At 32.7% G+C, this 19,380-nt stretch overlaps 1 protein-coding gene across 2 annotated transcripts in view; it reads left to right on the top strand.

Moving 5' to 3' along the window:
- Positions 1-19,380, top strand: part of LOC149785120 (uncharacterized) — a 279,057-nt gene that overhangs the window by 185,664 nt on the left and 74,013 nt on the right. For both annotated transcript variants that reach the window (XM_089978887.1, XM_089978886.1), the window contains exons 33-38: positions 1,999-2,314; positions 4,990-5,109; positions 7,204-7,397; positions 9,426-9,595; positions 11,648-11,901; positions 17,254-17,370. In XM_089978887.1, coding sequence (XP_089835013.1) covers positions 1,999-2,314; positions 4,990-5,109; positions 7,204-7,397; positions 9,426-9,595; positions 11,648-11,901; positions 17,254-17,370 — 1,171 coding nt within the window. The remainder of the gene's footprint in view (positions 1-1,998; positions 2,315-4,989; positions 5,110-7,203; positions 7,398-9,425; positions 9,596-11,647; positions 11,902-17,253; positions 17,371-19,380) is intronic.

Here is a 19,380-nt window from a genome sequence, read left to right as displayed (position 1 = left end):
CAGAAAAGTTCTGAATTGTGAATGAAAATTATAATGAATAATTTGTTTTGTGGATTGTTTTTTAAACTTGAAACAAATTATAAAAAAAACAAATTTTTACAGACAATATCGTACCCATTACCCAAAACTTTGACAAACAATAAATGTTCATGAACATGAAACTTCAAAATGATATACACAGAACCACTGACAAATAAGCATAACAAACTTTGAGTGACAAATGTTCGCTGACAAGATGAAACATCAAATTGATATGAAATAGAACTACTGACAGATGGGCACGACAGAACTTTTACAGACAACAAATGTTTAATGACATGACAAAACATCAAAATAACATCAACAGAATCATTAATAGTTATCATCAAGCTGGTCAACAAAGAAAATACATTTACATAATAAGTTTATGGTAAAACTTTTGCAATAAATAGACCTTGATTTTTTGTGTGGTTTTTCTAATACCACACAATTATTTTGTGTATTGATATTTTGGTGTGATGATTTAAATATTTTGACCAGTTGATTCTTAGTCTGTACATTTTATGTCATACTCTCATAAATCATAGGTTTATAACAAGATAACCAGGTTGGATTTCGGATTTACAACAGAACACTTTTGATGGTGATACAAGTACAATGTTCAGTGATGAATGCCTTGAGTGAGAAAAGAATTATGATTAATACATGCATGTATAAGATCCAAATATTGGACAAATTAACATAATCTGTATGAACCTAATAATGCAACAAAAGAAAATACAAATGACCTTATAAAGTACAAGGACAAGGATGAATGATTCATTAATTTCATATGATGAAAAAAATGATGAGTTTTACTCAAATAGTAAAAATGAATTCACTCAGATAGTGAAAAATGAGGTATTTTACTCAAATAGTAAAATGCTCAAAACAAATGGACAGATATACAAAATATCTTTACAATCCCAAAACACTGGGTATTACAAACCCCAAAATTAGCCCATGGCAAAAAGATTACATGTATGGAGTTACACACTCCATCACCAGCACACTTGGCTACCAGTCACACTGGTCAATCAAGCAGTCAGTATTCCAGGTAGTCACTGACCACCATTCAGTTCCTTGCTCAATCAAGCAATCAGCGCCCACCATTCAGTTAGCAATGACCGATCACCTGCTACTCAACCAGCAACACTGTTCACTCAGCTCTATGGCTGCTATGATTCAGCTTTATAGCTGATATGGTCAACTTCTACGGTTAGCTCTACAGCTGGTACCACGTCGACTCCAATCAGCTCTACAGCTGTGACTCTGATCAACTGAAAATACATCTGACACTGTGTACTATGCATGACATGGGCATATACGATAAAATGTAATGGTGTTATATACGGTAAGCTATACAGATTATATTATCGGCACAATAATTACAAAACAATAAACAGGTTCAGAAGTGAACCTACCCATGCCCAATAAGAATCCTATGGTAGTAAACGTTTCTTAAAAATGCAACTTTATATTGCTAATATAAATCCCTTGCTAAACCACAAACAAGAACAGAAAATATTTGCATTATACTATGTAAGCCAAAGCTACATAGAAAATATACAAAAATAAATGTGGTAGTACAATAGTTATGACTTAAACACAAGAAATTAAAAAATAACTCACATACCTCTACAGCTGAAGATGTGCAAGTCTTTAAGTAGACTGCTCACTGACAAGATGCTCTGTAATGTGAAGATTTTAGTCATATGGTGAGGCATTAATAAACAGACGATGCAGCCATACATCATCTGTGCACTGGAAGTATTCAGTTTTTCCCATAGAAAGCAGTTTGCACATGCGGCATAGGATGAACCGAACTCACTGTTTCAAAATACTCTATTGTACAATATACATAAATTACATTTGGGTATCGCTGTACACAAAAAATGAAATCAGAGTACATGTATTTAATATATAAAGGGATTTAGACAATTCCATCACAAGGTTAATTGTTAATAACCATATTTTCAGGTCGGCCTTATATATCATTTCGACATCTTCCACGCTGAAACATCACTCTGCACATCCACATTTTTCTTCGAAGTTGAGGATGCAGATTTTGTGGAGATCACTGGTTCCAACTCAACCAGTGGAGGTGGTAGTGCCAATTCTTCAACATCTTCATCCAGTGGCAATTCTTCAACATCTTCATCTACCTACTCTGACAGTCCTGTTGATTACTCTATCACAGTGAAGGAAGATCTCAACGTTAATGGAATCCTAGAGACAATTGTTCTGACAGACATATTCTCTGTTGGGCCAACCTTTGCAGTTACCATTATATCTGGTAAGTATATACAGTCAAACCTGTCACTAGCAGCCTGACTCATGGGAAAACTCAAAACTGGCCAGTGCCCAGATGACTGCTGTAAACAGGTTCACCATTTCAAATTAGTTTTTGAACAAATACCATGCACCAAATAGTGTCATTATTATTATTATTATTATTATTACATTATCAAGATTGTTTTATGTGCACTATATAACAAAAATCATAATTTTGGTTAAATGTCATTGTCTCCAAATTTATGTTCAGCAAAAGATCACTGTATCCTGCTCACTTTAATCCATCCTATAAATGAAATCATGACTGACCTAGAAATATACAGCGATCTTCGTTTGTTCATGCTTTAAAAATAATATCTGGATAAGCCAGTTGCTCAACTCACCAAGATCAAAAGATAATCGACTTATGCGAGAAGCCTGTAATGAACGGAAATCAAAAGAAGCCATATATGGCTATTCATTGTGTTTGATGAACCAAAACTTCACCTGCCTTTACAGACACATTTTGAATACTGAATGACCCTGATCATAATGACAAGGGATGTAACTCATCTCTCTTCTCAGAGATGAACTTTTTTCTTCAGAGAGTTCAGTTAATAGGCAAATAGATGCAGGTATCCAATTATACATGTCAAATTGGCACATAAAGTGTCTTCTATTTCTGCTGCAATAACACAACAACTTTTCCCACCATCCAGCAAACAAATTGCTTCACACTAATGACAGAAACTGCTTTTGCTTTAAAATTTGATATTCTGTGGAGCTATGGGTACAACTGAGATAAGAAATTTTGCACAACAATTCACACAATATTCCTTTATCCAAACTGTCTTCTTTATGAATAAAAACTGAATTGCATAGACTGAACGGTCAATGTCAATACACTCTAGTGACCACGTAAAACAGAAAGAAACTATTGTTTTCAAAGTTTCATAATAATGAGTGTACATAACACTCTCATAATGTAATATGATCCATGACCTAAAACTCTCATAATGTAATATGATCCATGACCTTAAACTCTAATAATGCAATTTGATCCATGACTGTAAACTCTCGTAATGTAATATGATCTGTGACCTTAAACTCTCATAATGCAATTTGATCCATGACTGTAAACTCTCATAATGTAATATGATCTGTGACCTTAAACTCTCATAATGTAATATGATCTGTGACTTTAAACTCTCATAATGTAATATGATCTGTGACCTTAAACTCTCATAATGTAATATGATCTGTGACCTTAAACTCTCATAATGTAATATGATCTGTGACTTTAAACTCTCATAATGTAATATGATCTGTGACCTTAAACTCTCATAATGTAATATGATCTGTGACTTTAAACTCTCATAATGTAATATGATCTGTGACCTTAAACTCTCATAATGTAATATGATCTGTGACCTTAAACTCTCATAATGTAATATGATCTGTGACCTTAAACTCTCATAATGTAATATGATCTGTGACCTTAAACTCTCATAATGTAATATGATCTGTGACCTTAAACTCTCATAATGTAATATGATCTGTGACCTTAAACTCTCATAATTTAATATGATCAATAACCTTAATATTCTCAACCGCTCTGGTACCTAAGTGGTTAGAGGGTCTGCCTATGATGCAGGAGATCGCAGTTCAAATCCCAGCCAAATGATAATTTTTTAAACCTATGTTAAAAATCCAAATCACACCCACCCTTAATACTTTCATAATATAATATGACTCCTGACCTTATCTGCCTTATAAATGGGTCTGACATTTACTGTGATGTGCTCTGTATTGAGTGATCACATAATTTGCTCATTGAGGGAATAATTATCTTTATAGAGCATAGTAATTAATTGACTTAACTCATTAACCCCTGAAGGTTTTTGTCATTTTTGCCTGAAATGTGAGTAGGAAACACATTTTGGGGACTATTTCTGAATACATCCTAATAAATCAACTTTCAAAAGATTTCTGGTTAACCTAATGCCTAGTTGTGTTAGAAACATTGTTTCTCATTGGCTATTTTGCTTGCACATGAGCAGAAGGGTAAAAGTTGGAGTTCTTTTTTATGTCTTAGCTTAATGACCCATCATTTTCTAAATAAGACCACTTTTTATTCCAAATTCCCATCTTATCTTACTTTTTGCAAAGGTTTGCCTTAGACCAATGTGCCTTAGATCTGAGACCAAAATGTCTAAAATCCAGACACAAAATTAGATTCCAAAAATGTTTTTCCCTCTGTATTTTGTAGTGCAACTAGAAACTTCAGATTATTTGGTATCATTGTAGAGCTATATCTTTCTACCTTTCTACAATACCATCCACATTAGTGTATCTTCAACGACCTTGACAATACAGAGCTTGGATGTAGAGTACTACCTCCCAACACGTAAATGAGGAGCTAAGGGTTAATTAGTTAATAATGTTCAGAGCTTTAGATTAACGTGTATACTTAATACTCTCAGTGAAATTTAGGAAGTATTATGACTGTCAGTTTAACTACTTACTGTTGAGCACAGTTTTTACATATTTTATATGTCAAATAACTACCCTTTAATTGTAAGAACTTAATAGCAGTTGTTAGGTAATTAGAGTCTTATCAAACAAAGAGTAAGATTCATTTTTCATGTATAATTTATTTATTTTACTTTCTTCTGATCAAATTAACTATGTATGTAGGAAACGAGGCTAGACATTTCACATTGAAGACTGACACACCAGCCAATCGTGCTGCAGATGTAGCCACCCCTTGGATCCCATCTTATACGACTGTTCCTGGGACCAACATTTCTTATGTCGGTAGGTGCTAGTACTACTAATCAGCACTCAGATTAGTTAAAATATGTACTTTTACAGAGGACTGATTCACTTTATTTAAGATTTTGTGTATGTTGTGATACTGTAATTCTCCATGATAAGACTATGATTGATGATAAGCCCATACTCCGCATGTCACCAAAAGTGATGTTTTAGTGTTATTGATATTTATTTATTTTGTGTGCTTGACCTTTGTTCATGATTGAGGATAGACTTTTGGTGTGTACCTGCATTTCATCTTGTTTGTAAGTTATAAATAGATTTATTCTTTGGATTTGAGTTCAAGTCCTAGCCTTGATTATGACCGTGGATGCTTTTAGTGAACTTGTTTACAGTTTGGGTAATTAAGATGATTGAGTTTATTCAGAAAAGTTTATTGCAACTTAGGTCAAGTGGGATGTATTCAGATCAAGAAGATTACTCAGTCTTATCTTAATATCAGTCCATGGTGGAATAATTTTTAGTTGTGTTCAGATTTAATTTGAGAGGAGTTATTTATTTAAATTATTCATTGAATTTGCAAAGTGCTTATTGACATTTTGGAACTTAAACAATTTTTTTGGATTATAATGGATTCATTCAAAGATGTTCTGGATTATATCATTGTAATACATCATGACTTTTGGTACATCAGTATATTCAAGATTGGAATTCTGAACACCACTGGAGTTCATTTGGAACACCATGTGTTTGGATTTGTGATAGAACTTTTAGGATTGTTTGGGATTTCAAAACTTTAAGTTCCTCCTAATTTTATAATGATTTATTTGTTGAATTTGACTAAACTTTTTGGGTTTTTATTGTGTGTGTAAGACTCTAAATTTGTTATATTATAGTTCATTTTGCACATCATCATGAATGATATCCAGATCTGTAGCTCAGTTTTTTTCTTCAGGTTAGCATCTTTAAATGTTGCAATATTTTTTACATGTATGAAATATTTCAACACCATATATGAATCAGCATTGAGCATAACACATCTCATTAAATACATGCTAAAACAGGTGGTTTGTTTACATCAAATTTTTCTGTGCCACTATGACCTGTGGAATCAGTTTGTTTATTAAGGAGTGATCAGCATTCCTATTTGGCCATAACTATGGTTGTCTCCATTTGATTTATTTGCAGTATCAAAAATGAACTCTTCCAGAACTCAGGAAGAACATGGCAGATTACATGTACACAGACCAGTTTTCTTCAGCATCTATCAAATGAATTGTGCTGTACTGTATGTCAGTATGAAGTATGTTTAAATCATTCGTGCAAAAACTGAATTTGATAAAATTTTAGCTGCATTTCCAGAGGATGACATGAAAATTTAATGAGAAACAAATGGAGATATCATTTGTGATGCAGAATTATCTATGATGATAAACGTGCACCCCATTTTTAAAAACATGCAATGCAGGCCTCATGGATTTTATAACAAGAGAAATACAGTAATGAAATATAGTGACTCTAATATAGCCTGGAGGAAAAGCTGTGTCATTACCAATATTATGACAAAATTGGTACCCTTACATACCGTCTGTGCAGTATAATATTTTTTATATATCAACACGTTAACATATCATTTTATATAAACCTGCTTGGTCCTAATAAGGTCATGAAATTCTTTCACAGTACTCTCATTACTGATTGGCTGTGACCATTGGAATTTTCTTTGCCCTGCATTCTGGAACCTTTGTTTTTAGTATTACCATCAACATTTTTGTGGCCATTTTTACAATCAGTTGCTATATGGGTATTGGGATAAAAAGGTTACATGTGTCAGAATATGGCTAATTTACCCTACAGGGGCTTGTTACAAATAAAATTATGGGTAGCAGTCAATGGGGGGGGTTCAAACCTGTATAATTGGTACCCACCCCTATGACTTAAACAATAGTTTGGAATGTCATTGCTATTGTTTAATTGTGTATTGAATAGTATTAAACCACACTTTCTTAACTGTAGATAAAATTACTTGGATTGCAATGCTTACAAAGTGATCAAACAGTTTAGACCACTGTAGTGTCCTTATGTGCCTTTGCTGGGAGAATTCAGCAGTTATTCTGTTTTTATTTGACCTTTCAGCCTGTAGCTCAGCTTCTGTGATCAATCCAGAACCTAACAATACTGCCAAGGAGTCCTTCACCATGACAACCACCACAGCTTTACTTACACTTGCAACAAAACTTGACTACGAGGCAGCCAAGTTTTATTATCTAGTGTTAGTGGTGGTCGATTCAGGAGTAACTCCAGTTTTAACAGGCACAATTGCTGTCAGGGTATGTGTGTGACATCATTCACTCTCAAGCTTTTAGTGCATCCAGTGTATGTCCTATCAGAATAAATTGCATTACCATTGTCCATCCTTTTGTCATTCCATCTGTCCATCCATCACCGTACAATGGTTTAGTTTTCAGGCATCCATGTTTTATTAATAAATTTATAGTTGTTTTAAATTACTCTTAATGAATAATCTTTTGTGTTATTTTTTTAACTGTGATATTCAAATGTAAAGATATAAAACTACTGATATTAATGTATGAATAACATTAGCTGGTGCACTCCTACAAGCACTGATACATTTGGGCAAACATTTTTTCCTTTACATTTTAAATAGTTTCATTTGGTTTTTTTTGTTTGGCTATCTTTTGGTGGAGTGCATTATGATATAACTGTGTCTGTCCATCTCTCTATCTTCATTACCTTGTCATTTTCCACACTTTATCTTCAATTTGACAGCACCAACCTTCACTAAACATTATAGATTAGTTCTTCTTGATGAAAAAGAAAAGTCTTTTCAATTTGGGGTTAAAAATGTCAAATACAACAAAGAATCTTATCTTATGATTGGCTGTGAATTGTTGGATTTTCTAAGTGAAATAATTGTGATAATTCACTGGGGTGAATTTAGATAAATAATTTCACTGCTGCATTGATAACAATATAACCGTGAAATTCCAAGTGGTTAAATGCATATTGCTAGCCAATACTTTTGACCATTAAATAAAAATAAAATTTGCTTGCTACAACTGAATAACACATATATTTCATCTTGTGGGTGAAGAATATCAGTATTTTCACTTGTAGCATTGCAAGCAAATATCCTCTATTTTATTATTTTGGCATCAACCAATTAATAGTCAAGGTCACTGTGACTGAAAGGAGAAAATGGTTTCTGCACAAATATTTCAATTCTTAACTATGTATCTTCACCAAAGTTTGTGGACAACTAACATGTTGGGTAAGAAAAGAGCCATTGATTGTGTGGTCAAATTGTTAATAACATAAAATACAGCTCAGATAGCATAATTATTTTAGGCTGTAATAAGCACACAATTGAGTTAAGATGTTGCTAATCACACAGTATTTATTACATAAACATTTTTATCATTGTTTGTTTCTGATCTTACTTAATATCCAAGTGTAATAGATCTTGCTTAAAATCCAAGTGTACCTGGGTTTTACTTCATACCCAAGTGTACCTAGATCTTACTTAATATCCAACTGTACCTAGATTTTACTTAATATCTAAGTGTACCTGGATCTTACTTCATATCCTAGTGTACCTAGATCTTACTTAATATCCAATTGTACCTAGATCTTACATAATATCCAAATGTACCTATATGTTACTTAATATCCAAAATGGACCAGATCTTACCTAATACCCAAATGTACCTTGATCTTGCATAATATCCCAATGTACATAGAGCTTACTTGTTATCCAAGTGCAACTAGATCATAATATCCAAATATATGTATATCTTACTTAATATCCAAATGTACCTATATCTTAATATCCATGTGTACCTAGATATTACCTAATATTCAGATGTACTTTGATCTTAATATCCAAATGTACCTAGATCTTACTTCATATCTAAATGTATCTGGATCTTACTTAATATCCAAATATACCTATAACTTACTATCCAAGTGTAACTAGATATTACCTAATATTCAGATGTCCCTAGATCTTACTTCATATTTAAATGTTACTAGATCTTACCTAATATCCAGATGTACTTTGATATTATTTAATATACAAGTGTAACTAGATCATAATATCCAAATATACCTAGGTCATACTTGATTTCTAAGTATGCCTGGGTCTTACTTAATATCCAGATATACCTAGATCTTACTTAATAACCATTTGTACTAGATCTTACTACATATCCAAGTGTACTTAATATATTTCATATCTTTGGTGGAAATGTATTGTCAATTTTTCTGTTTATAATATTGACCTCAAATATAAAATTTGAAATAAAAAATTGATGTTGATCTATATTTTAATTTTTCAGATAAAAGTTATAGATGTCAATGATAACTGTCCTGAATTGAATGCAACATCCTTCACCTTCACCCCAATACCTGTTTTGACCTCTGACCCACTGACAGCCTTACATGTTAGTGACATAGACAGTGGTAGCAATGCTGAATACTATTTCATAGTTTCGAATGTGACTGAAAAGTAAGTATTATAATACTAATAATAATAACTCCATTTCAGACCACAGTCCGTAGACATACACAGTACATAAAAAGAGTCTACTGATGAAAAAAAATACAACAATTTGTTGCATCTATCTGTGAGAGATGAGTCATGGTGACATGCATAAAAATAATCATAGTACACAGTTTTCAGAATTCATGTTCAGTGCATAATTTCTGGTCCAAAAAATCTCTGTCCTTTGCTTCAGCATACCAAGTCATATGACACTTTAAGCAATCGTGTTGGAAAAAATCACTAATGCAGACCCTAACTTTAGTGCTGGTACCAGATGGACATCTGGATAGACATTGTCTATCCATAGCCTGGAATTGCTCTGCAATCCAGCCAATTAAAACAATTAACCCGTTTTAATTAAAAAGTCAGATGCTAATTATAGCCATACATTCTTTAGCTTCTCGAGTGAAAATTAAATAATTGCTATTATATAACAATAATGGGTTCCATTTTCTAATGGTGTATGAAAGGCACCATGGTGCTTCATACATGTTTGTCCATAACAGTGATGATAACCCTGCATTCTGTTGAGAAAAAGTAGGTATTCATTTTAGAATTTAAGTTTTGGGTGGTAAAATAATTATGTAATATTTACCTGTTGTTGTTGTTGCATTGCTATATCTTTTCTTGATGCTAACCCCCAGGCCAGAGACATGATTATTTCCTCCAACTAGTAATTGGAGGTCTGTAATAAAAACAATAATGATCCCAGTCAGAAGATTTTGTTACTGCTGCTCCTCCTGATTGCATGGTCAGATCAACAAGGAGTTTTCATTCAAAGACTCGTGGTTTCTTGTTGGTCCTAAATAAAAATGGTCATGAACTGATATTCATTATGGCTATCATGGCATTCAGCTTGAAAATGTAAATGAAAATGGTGCTGATTTGCATATCTAACTTCAAATATAACCATCATAACAGCCATCTTGAAAATCTTAAAATCTTATTGCTTCTTCTACATCATGCAAAATCAAATCAACATGGGATTTTCACCAGAAGATGGTGTATACTTGCTCCTAGATGAAAATGGTGCTACCCAGACATCCAGTATGTCGACTACATTGAACATATTGAAAATCTTGTCACTAATACTCTTGAATGGATTGGCATGGAGTTTTCACTGAAAGAATTCTTATGATATCTGCTTGGATATAAATTAAAATGGTGCCCCACAAGTGTGCAATATGGCTGTCACAATGAATATATTGAAAATTGTGTCACTAATTCTACTGAACAGATGGTCATCTGTGACCATACATACTGCTGGGGTGATTTTACATCTGATTGTATGAGAGGTTTTGTTTACCCCTCTTAAAACTATTTTTTTTATGATTTTGATCAATCTTCTTAAGTAGAAATGTGTGATCAACATCTTGCATTGGTATGATTACAAGTGAAATTCATGCATAATAATTATATTACTGTACATATGATTGGCTGAGCCTATCAGCAGTCTAGCAACCACACTTTTGGTTAGATTTTGGTCACTCTTGTTAAATACATGTAGTCTTGTATTTTCAAGATGTTGAGTGAGTTTGATTAAGAGCAAGATTTGCACATATTAATGAGGTAATCTAGTATATGATAGCCCAAGCTTGCTAACAATCTAGTTGGATTTCACTCCTTTTTAAACATATATCATCATTGTTATAGACACATTCTGTAATAAGTGAGAACTGTGCTTATTAATGAGATAACTTGCATCTGATTGGCTGAGCTTGTTGCCTGTCTAGATCCAGAGACATTTCTCATGTAATTTCTGTAAAACTTGGTAAATGGATTTATATCATCAAGATCTTGGAAGATTTCAGTCACAAGCATATTAATTGTCTTTAGTTTTAGAAAGAAATTTGACAGCATATAGTAAAAAAGGCAAAAATAAACATTATATAAAGTTTTGGACATAGGTTATCTTGTAATACTACTTAAGCCAGCTTAGTGAAATGTACATATGTTTAATTATGTAAGTAATATGAGCAATATCAGATCCACTTGGGCTTTTTGTTTATTTTGCAGCCCAGAAAGGAACTACAACTCGAGTCTTGACCTTAATAAACAAATCTACACAAACTCCACAACCTTGACCTTTAAAGTTGTGGTTATTGATAAGGGAAACCCACCAATGGGAACATCTGCCTCCTTCTCTGTTACCATTGACAACAGTTGCCTTGTTGATGTGGAATTCGGTAATATTGATTACAGTTTCATAGCAGACAACACTACAGGAGGAGTGTACATCAGAATTCCTAAGTATTGGGTGTATCTATTCCGTGAGTATGGTTTTGATTTTTATCATCCACATTATATAGAAAAGGGATTAACTTTGGCCCATCATTCTACCCATCCTGCCATTCATGCAGCCATTTCACTTTTGTTTCTGTGCAATAACTTTCTTAATATTTTGGATTTTAACCAAATTTGCTGTGCAGGTAGATAATGGTGACACCTTGGCTAAGTTTGACTGCCAGTTTTCTGTGTCGTTGTTTAGCAGAGTTATATCCCCTGATTGCCAAACCCACCCACTTCCATTTTTGCATGATAATTTTCTTAAATAATATTTTATTTAAACTGAACTTGGTTTGAAGCATGATATTGATGAGTCCTTGACTGAATTAAATTGTCAGCATTCTTTGTCATTGTTTACCGGTTTTATATTCCCTGATTGTCAGACTCACCCACTTTCATTTCCACACAATATCTCCATTAATTAGTATTAGATTTAACCAAATTTTATATGTAGCTTAATATTGGTGATGGATTAAAAGCTAAAGGTCAAGGTCACTATGATTGTTAGAAGGAAATGGTTTCTACAAATTCATTTGAATTCTCCACCATTTACAATTACCAAAGTTTTTGCAAAGTTTGCACTTGGGATAATAAAGAATCCAATCAATTAGGGGTCAAAAGCCAAGGTTGCTGTGGCTGAAAGAAGAAACATGGTTTCTGCATAATGATTTGAGTTTTCCACCATTTACAGTTCCCAAACATTGTGAGTGCCTTTTGGTGTAAGGAAGAAACATGTGAATTTAGAAGTCAAATAATCAAAGGTTAATATCACTTTAACTGAATGAATAAAAATTATTTCTGCACAATAACATCAGTTCTACATGACACCTCATCCAGTCTTTCTGAATGGCTTGCACTTGTTGTAAGAAAGAAGGCTATTGATTTTGGAGTCAAAAGGTCAAAGGTCAGGTCACTGACTGAAAGATGAAAAATGGATTCTGCACTATAACAATAGTTCTACATCACAGAGCTGACCCAAACTTTGTGGATGGTTTGCTCTTAAGATAAGGAAAAAGATTGTTAATTTGGGGTTACAAGGCAAAGGGTCAAGGTCACTAACTGAAAGCAGAAAATGGCATCTGTACAAAAAATCAAATTATCTACAAAGAGGACAGTTAAACATGAGACAGGCATATAATGTGTAATTCACATTGCTCTTGTTTTTCTTTGGACAGGAGATTGGCAGGTGCAGTTAGACTGAAAATTCATAAATTAAGAGAACAAGACAGTTAAAAAGTATAAATAACATGGAAAAAAGCAAGATAGATTTCTACAGGATCAATTCTGTAAACCATAAGAAAAATGATAATGTTATGTATATTTGATTTAATTTATTTTTGATTTAATTTAATTATTTGTTTGTTAGTTTTACAAATTTTTATTTCCATTACATGTTATTGTAATGTTATTTTATTTACTGGATTTGACATTCTCTAGTAATTTAATTCCATTATAAACAACTAATAATAGAAACACTGTTTCTAGTTTCTGACCTTGGTTCTAGTAAAGAACTTTTTTTAAAATTTTCTTTTTATTCATTCGTAGAGTAAGAACCATTGATTTAAATCAAGGTCATATCTGGCCTACGTGTCAAATAAAATGTATCAATTGTTACAAACTCTGAATTTTCCAGAGGATTGACCCACATCCAGGCATCTGTTTTGTTGTGTAGTTAGATTTATTACTGAAGTTTTGAGAAAGACTCTTCATTCAATTCTTGCCTTACCACTGGAGGTGTCCAAGTGTTTTATGTTGTGACCAGTTTGGGGTTGATTATTAAATTTCTTCAAATATTTTGGATTTCAAGATTATTTTGTCCCTGCAAATACTAGTGCTCTAAATTAATTCTTGGATGAGGAAATTTATACAGAATTTAAAAAAAAACTGGAATATTATTTTCTGTAATTCAACAAAGAACTGTTGACACATCAGTATGATGCTGACCATAGCATACATCATCACCTTCCATTTTGGATTTCATCGGGACTCAAATTCAGTTTCATTAGGACTTTTTATTACTATGACTTCTATTTTTTAATTCTTGTATTATTTTTGGATTTGATTCATAAAACTGTAAATTCTTTTTCTCATTTTTACCTTGTTTTTCAAGGGGAATAAATTTTCATTAAATTTTACAAAGCTTGTTGTCTTCACTTTTTTCTTGTTACATTTTGTAAGAGCCTAAACACATAACAGATAAGAAGTGAGATGTATTAAAAAGTCCATGCATACACATCATAGATAAAAGAGCAGGCATACTTAGTCAACATCTACAGAAACAATCATTTGTATTATTTTGTTTAATTCAGTACTACTACTTTTTGCAACATTGTTATTGTGTACTCACCTATAACGTTTTATGCATGTTTGGTACTACTATTTGTATGAATCCTATATGAACTCACCCTTAAAGCCTTCTACATATTTTATTGTCGCAGTAGATCAGTTATCTAGTTTTAATAGCATTTGCTGTCTAAAGACACCTTATCTTGTAAAAGTTGTGCATTATATATATATATATATATATATATATATATATATATATATATATATATATATATATATATATATATATATATATATATATATATATATATACACACTTAAATGTAATTGTAGAAGGCCTAATGGAAGATTGGTCAGTTGACCAATGAGCTTCAACTTTAAATAAAGTTATTATTATTACTACTTGGGAGCCATAGAACCTGACCATGTTATAGACCAAACTGTGTTATAAGTAACCAGGTCAGCTAGCTGAAGAAAATGATGCATGTACCCCAAAAAATTTGCAGGGGGGAGAGGGTTAGGTAATAAATGCAGGCACAAAAATAAGTGCTTCATTGGCACAGTTACCAACTTAAATCGATGCATATTTAATGAGAAATACACCTGTAGTGAAAACAGAGAAGGCATATAGCAGATTTTACTTTTTTCAGAGAACCATGCATTGGTACATATATGTGTATACTGTTTACATATACATGTCTCATGTATAGCATCAATAAAGTATCAACACCGTGCACTCACCCGCGAATCTGATCACCTACATTGAATCCAAAATACAAGTAATTCCATTGAAAATATGCACACACACAGATTTTTAAAATATTCAATAATTTTGTCATAGGTCATGTAGGTCTGAATTCATTGGGGAAAAATAGCACAATCACGTAATGAATGACAAAGCACATTTACTTTTCAGTACCTCCCAATTCAGTAAAAGTTTGTTTGCATTTTAAGCTGCCGTTGGTAGCGTTCATAAGCATTAACTTTTTTCCTGCAAAAGGAAACTTTTACAGCACAGTAAATGTATTCCAGTCACAGTGGAAAATGAAACAATGCATCAGATTCCATTGGTTTTTTTTAAAGTTTGCTACTGACTTCATTTGAAGAAAGGTTCTTTGTTTTTATGAAGATTTTAGTTGGCTTTCTTTGATGAACGGTGCATGTGTTAATTTTTGAAGTCACCGCTAAAGGACAGCTTTGGAGAACCAAACAAAGTCCCGTTTCTTATTGTGGCGGCAACATCAAATAATTGTATTGCATGATTGAGACTGATTTTTATTTCCATTTGCTTAGTATGCTTTAAAGGTAATCTGTTTTCTTTGAAATTTCAGCAAACTATTTTATCTGGTTAGATTTTTTAAAAAGGAATTGGCCATCATTTGGTCAATTGTAGTCATTGTTCCTTCCTGCCTATTGAATAGACCAACAAATAAGACCTTGTTTGGGTTTTGTTTTTGTTTTTGTTTTTAAATTTTTTTTACATTTGTGGTAGTAGAGTGATGCTTCCTTCCATGCATGCATCAGAAATTTAAAAAAGGGTCAGTGGATGATAGAGACACGTGTTCTGGTCTAAAGACAGGGATTCAGCAAATGTGAGTGTTCTGTAGGATTTATTTCTGAGTGAAAAGAAGAGGAATTTTACTTACCATCAACAGACAAATGTCAGTCTATGTAAATATATTAATTACCATTGAGTGGCTGAAAATCCAACGAAAGATAGATTATGAGATAATGCCTCATGCATTTGATCTCTGCCACCATAAATGTCAACAACAAAAAAAAACGGATATCCCACAGCATACAGTACTCATGCTAAATGTCAGCATAAGTGTATTATGATATAACAGTGCATTGTTTAGATGGTTTGTCAGTATGGACAAAGAATTTGTTTATGTAACAGTAGATAAATTTCAGTGCATTTCATATCAACTTTATGGCTTCCTTTCATGAGGCCTCTGAATTTATCCACTCCAAACCAATGGTTGTATATACAAGTTTAACCAGCCAACAATGTCACCAACAAAAATAGCATCGCCAGATGGTATATTTTGCTGCCAATAAGGACAAATAATTGTAATTTGTGACATTAGTGAAGCCCTGCATGATCCCTAAATAAACTTTTTAAATATTATTTTTTGGGAAGAAAGCAGAAACAACTATATTTTTGTGTATGAAAAAAATACATATAAAATTTCAGGAGCCATGCTACGATGGTAATGTTTTATTCATATGCAATCTCTTCTCCAAGATGATAATAAACTTTTTATGCTTTCTTCATACTTTTAAGAAAGATTTTTTTTATGTATGAGAAAATACATGTATATGAAATTTCGGGAGCCACACCACATCTGTGTTATATCCGAATTCATGTTATAACAGAGCATGCTATAGCAGGTCACACTGTATTACTATTATTACAACTACTATTATTACTTCCAGTTATGTTTTACTTCAGTTTCCTGTTCAATTCATGGGATAATTCATGGAATAATTAATAGTGACATTGAAGAGATGAATTATCCTTTTTGTTCCTTGAGAGATTTAAGCTACTATACTTCTTTGCTCAGCGGAATATGCTGACATAATTTTTACAGACCCAGTCAGATTTGACACTTTACAAGTTTTAAATGTTCAGCTCAGTTTGACACAAGAGAAAGGATGTATTGCACAACTTTGTAAGAATCAGATGTTTGAATGAATTCAATATGTCCGTCTTGGAGACCAACTCTGCAGTGAAATTAGTCATCATTTTGTTACATAACATTATTATTAGAGTCATTATATACAATAATTATTGTGTATATAGAAATGTCACAGTGCAACATTATCAAGTAATGCAAAATGATGCCTTATGATAAATACAACTTCAGACTAATTTTGCATAAATTTTGTGGTACTCCTTGAAAAACCATCAATCATTGCTTAACTTCCAGTAGCATATTATATCATCCAGTTCATTTTATTGTTGTTGTAATATATACTACTCTTGTTTAACAAGGAGCACCAAGATTTGGTCCTGAAAATATTTTGTATTTTCTTCTTGTTTTCAGAATGTTCTGACTCAATAGGACTTACCAGTGGAATAGTGAGGGACGAACTTCTCAGTGCTTCATCATCATTCTCAGATGTTTCTGGACCAGAGAGAGGGCGCTTAAATTCCACTGCAGGTAATGATGGACAAAAATCATGATATGAAGCAGAGACTATGGTCTAGTGAAATTGTGACTGAAATTTCAGTGAGATTCACTTACCTTATATATTTGCATATAAGCCGAATAATTTAGGAAAAAATAATGGCCTGGAAGAAGGGGGATTGGCTGTAAATCTTGGGACACGAAAAAATAATTTTTTCTGTGTCCTATGATATATGCATGTAAACAAAATCATTTTCAGTGACCCGACACTTATTAAACTGTTATCAAGTACTATGATTGATTTTGTTATTATTTTGCATGTGCATAATTTCTGATTTCTCCAACACAAAATTAAATAAAAGTAAAAACAGACTTCATATTTCGTGGGCCGGTTGAGTTTACCCGGAGGCCAGGCTGAACTATAATGTACAATACTTACACAGTGTAAAGCGTGCATAGCATCACTTAAATCCTTATTTATTCCCAAATATATTAGATGCAGATTTTGCTTTATTCATTGTTTCAACCAAATTGCATTCTTCCAGATAACATTTCAGCTAGTCCTTAATAGCTGTTCCATTTACATTGAAACACGCACTCATGAGTTACTCATTTTCAATGATATAAGCGATCCTACAAACTGAGGTAATATTTATGAAAAGGTACACATGTTTAATTGTACAAGGCACATAACCAGCATAACTTACATGTTCACGAAGAGTGGTAATAATAAAGGCTAAAATTCTCATTATAGATCAACTAAGATCATCATCAATCTATGTTTTGTGTTTTGGCTGAACAACATCATAACTTTCCACACAATTTAAAGCTTGATATTTCAGCATCTCCTTTGTTGTTAGTTGGTGGATTTGTCTTTTGTTTTCCAACAGCAAAACAGGCCAGTTAATTATTAAAACCCCAAAACTGGCTTGTGTAAAAAGAGAATTTTGACTGAGAACTATACCAGTACATTGATGTGTAATTGCCTTTCATTCCATAAAATTAACATGATTACCATAGTTTTGTAAAACTGGGTGTACGGCATATCTGTCAACTTTTCAAAAGCCAAGTAGCGAGACTAAAGAATTTTTTTTAGAGAGATTGGGACCTAAAATCAGTAGGTTTTTCATGTCATTTTTAAAGCCTTGTTTTCACTAATATTGATCGATCTTTTGGGTCTAATATGGGCGAATTCGCAAAGGACATGTGGTTTCTCCCTATGACACGTGTTATTTTCCCCCATGACGTGCCCTATTTTCATATACTGGTCAGCTGTGGCCAAACTGCACAATAGCTAATGTTAATCTTAAATAAACAAGCAAGAATGCCAGCATGACTAATTAAAAGTTAATCCTTATCAATGCAACTATTTTGTGAAAACGACTGGCCCTTTGTCATTATTCAAAGAAACCATGTTTTATGCAAGTACCAGCAATTGATTGGCAAATAAAGGATTACCAATTTTGTTGAAGTAAAGGTACCTAAATAGGCAGCCTTAAGATACCATACATGTGGCAACTAATTTCCTCTCATTGTATATCCAACCTTATTTCCTTATTGTCAACTCATAAGGCATTTAGTATTGTTTACTATAAAACATATGTATTCTGAATTAGATTTTTGAGGACACATAATGCATGGTATGTATTTTCATTCCTTCTTTTAATTTAATGATGGTAATTAATGTTCGTATATACAGTATAAAAATGCCAGGTGCTCACTCGTGTAAGTTTCTTTGGTGGGAATGGAGCCACAGCACATGGAGCTACAGCATTCACGGTGATCATTCTTGGGATTGAAATTAATTGCCGATAATTTTATTGTTGTTTATTTTTTGTTCTGGTTGATTTTCTAATTTTTTTATCGTTGTAGATGAAAAAAAAAAATTTACATGAAAAATGTTTAAACTTAACATCCTATTTAGTGAAGAAGCGAATTCTTTCTAGTAAAGTAATTATTTCATCATGACAATATTCACAGGTGATACAACAGAACATGGCTTCCATGGAGTGCATACAATATATCTATTTATGTAGGACTTTT

The sequence above is a fragment of the Sinohyriopsis cumingii genome, chromosome 13 (genome assembly GCF_028554795.1).
Source record: "Sinohyriopsis cumingii isolate HCF-2022 chromosome 13, ASM2855479v2, whole genome shotgun sequence".
In the NCBI taxonomy this organism is placed as follows: Eukaryota; Metazoa; Mollusca; class Bivalvia; order Unionida; family Unionidae; genus Sinohyriopsis; species Sinohyriopsis cumingii.
The sequence above is the reverse complement of the archived record's forward strand: the minus strand, read 5'-3'. Positions and strand labels throughout refer to the sequence as shown.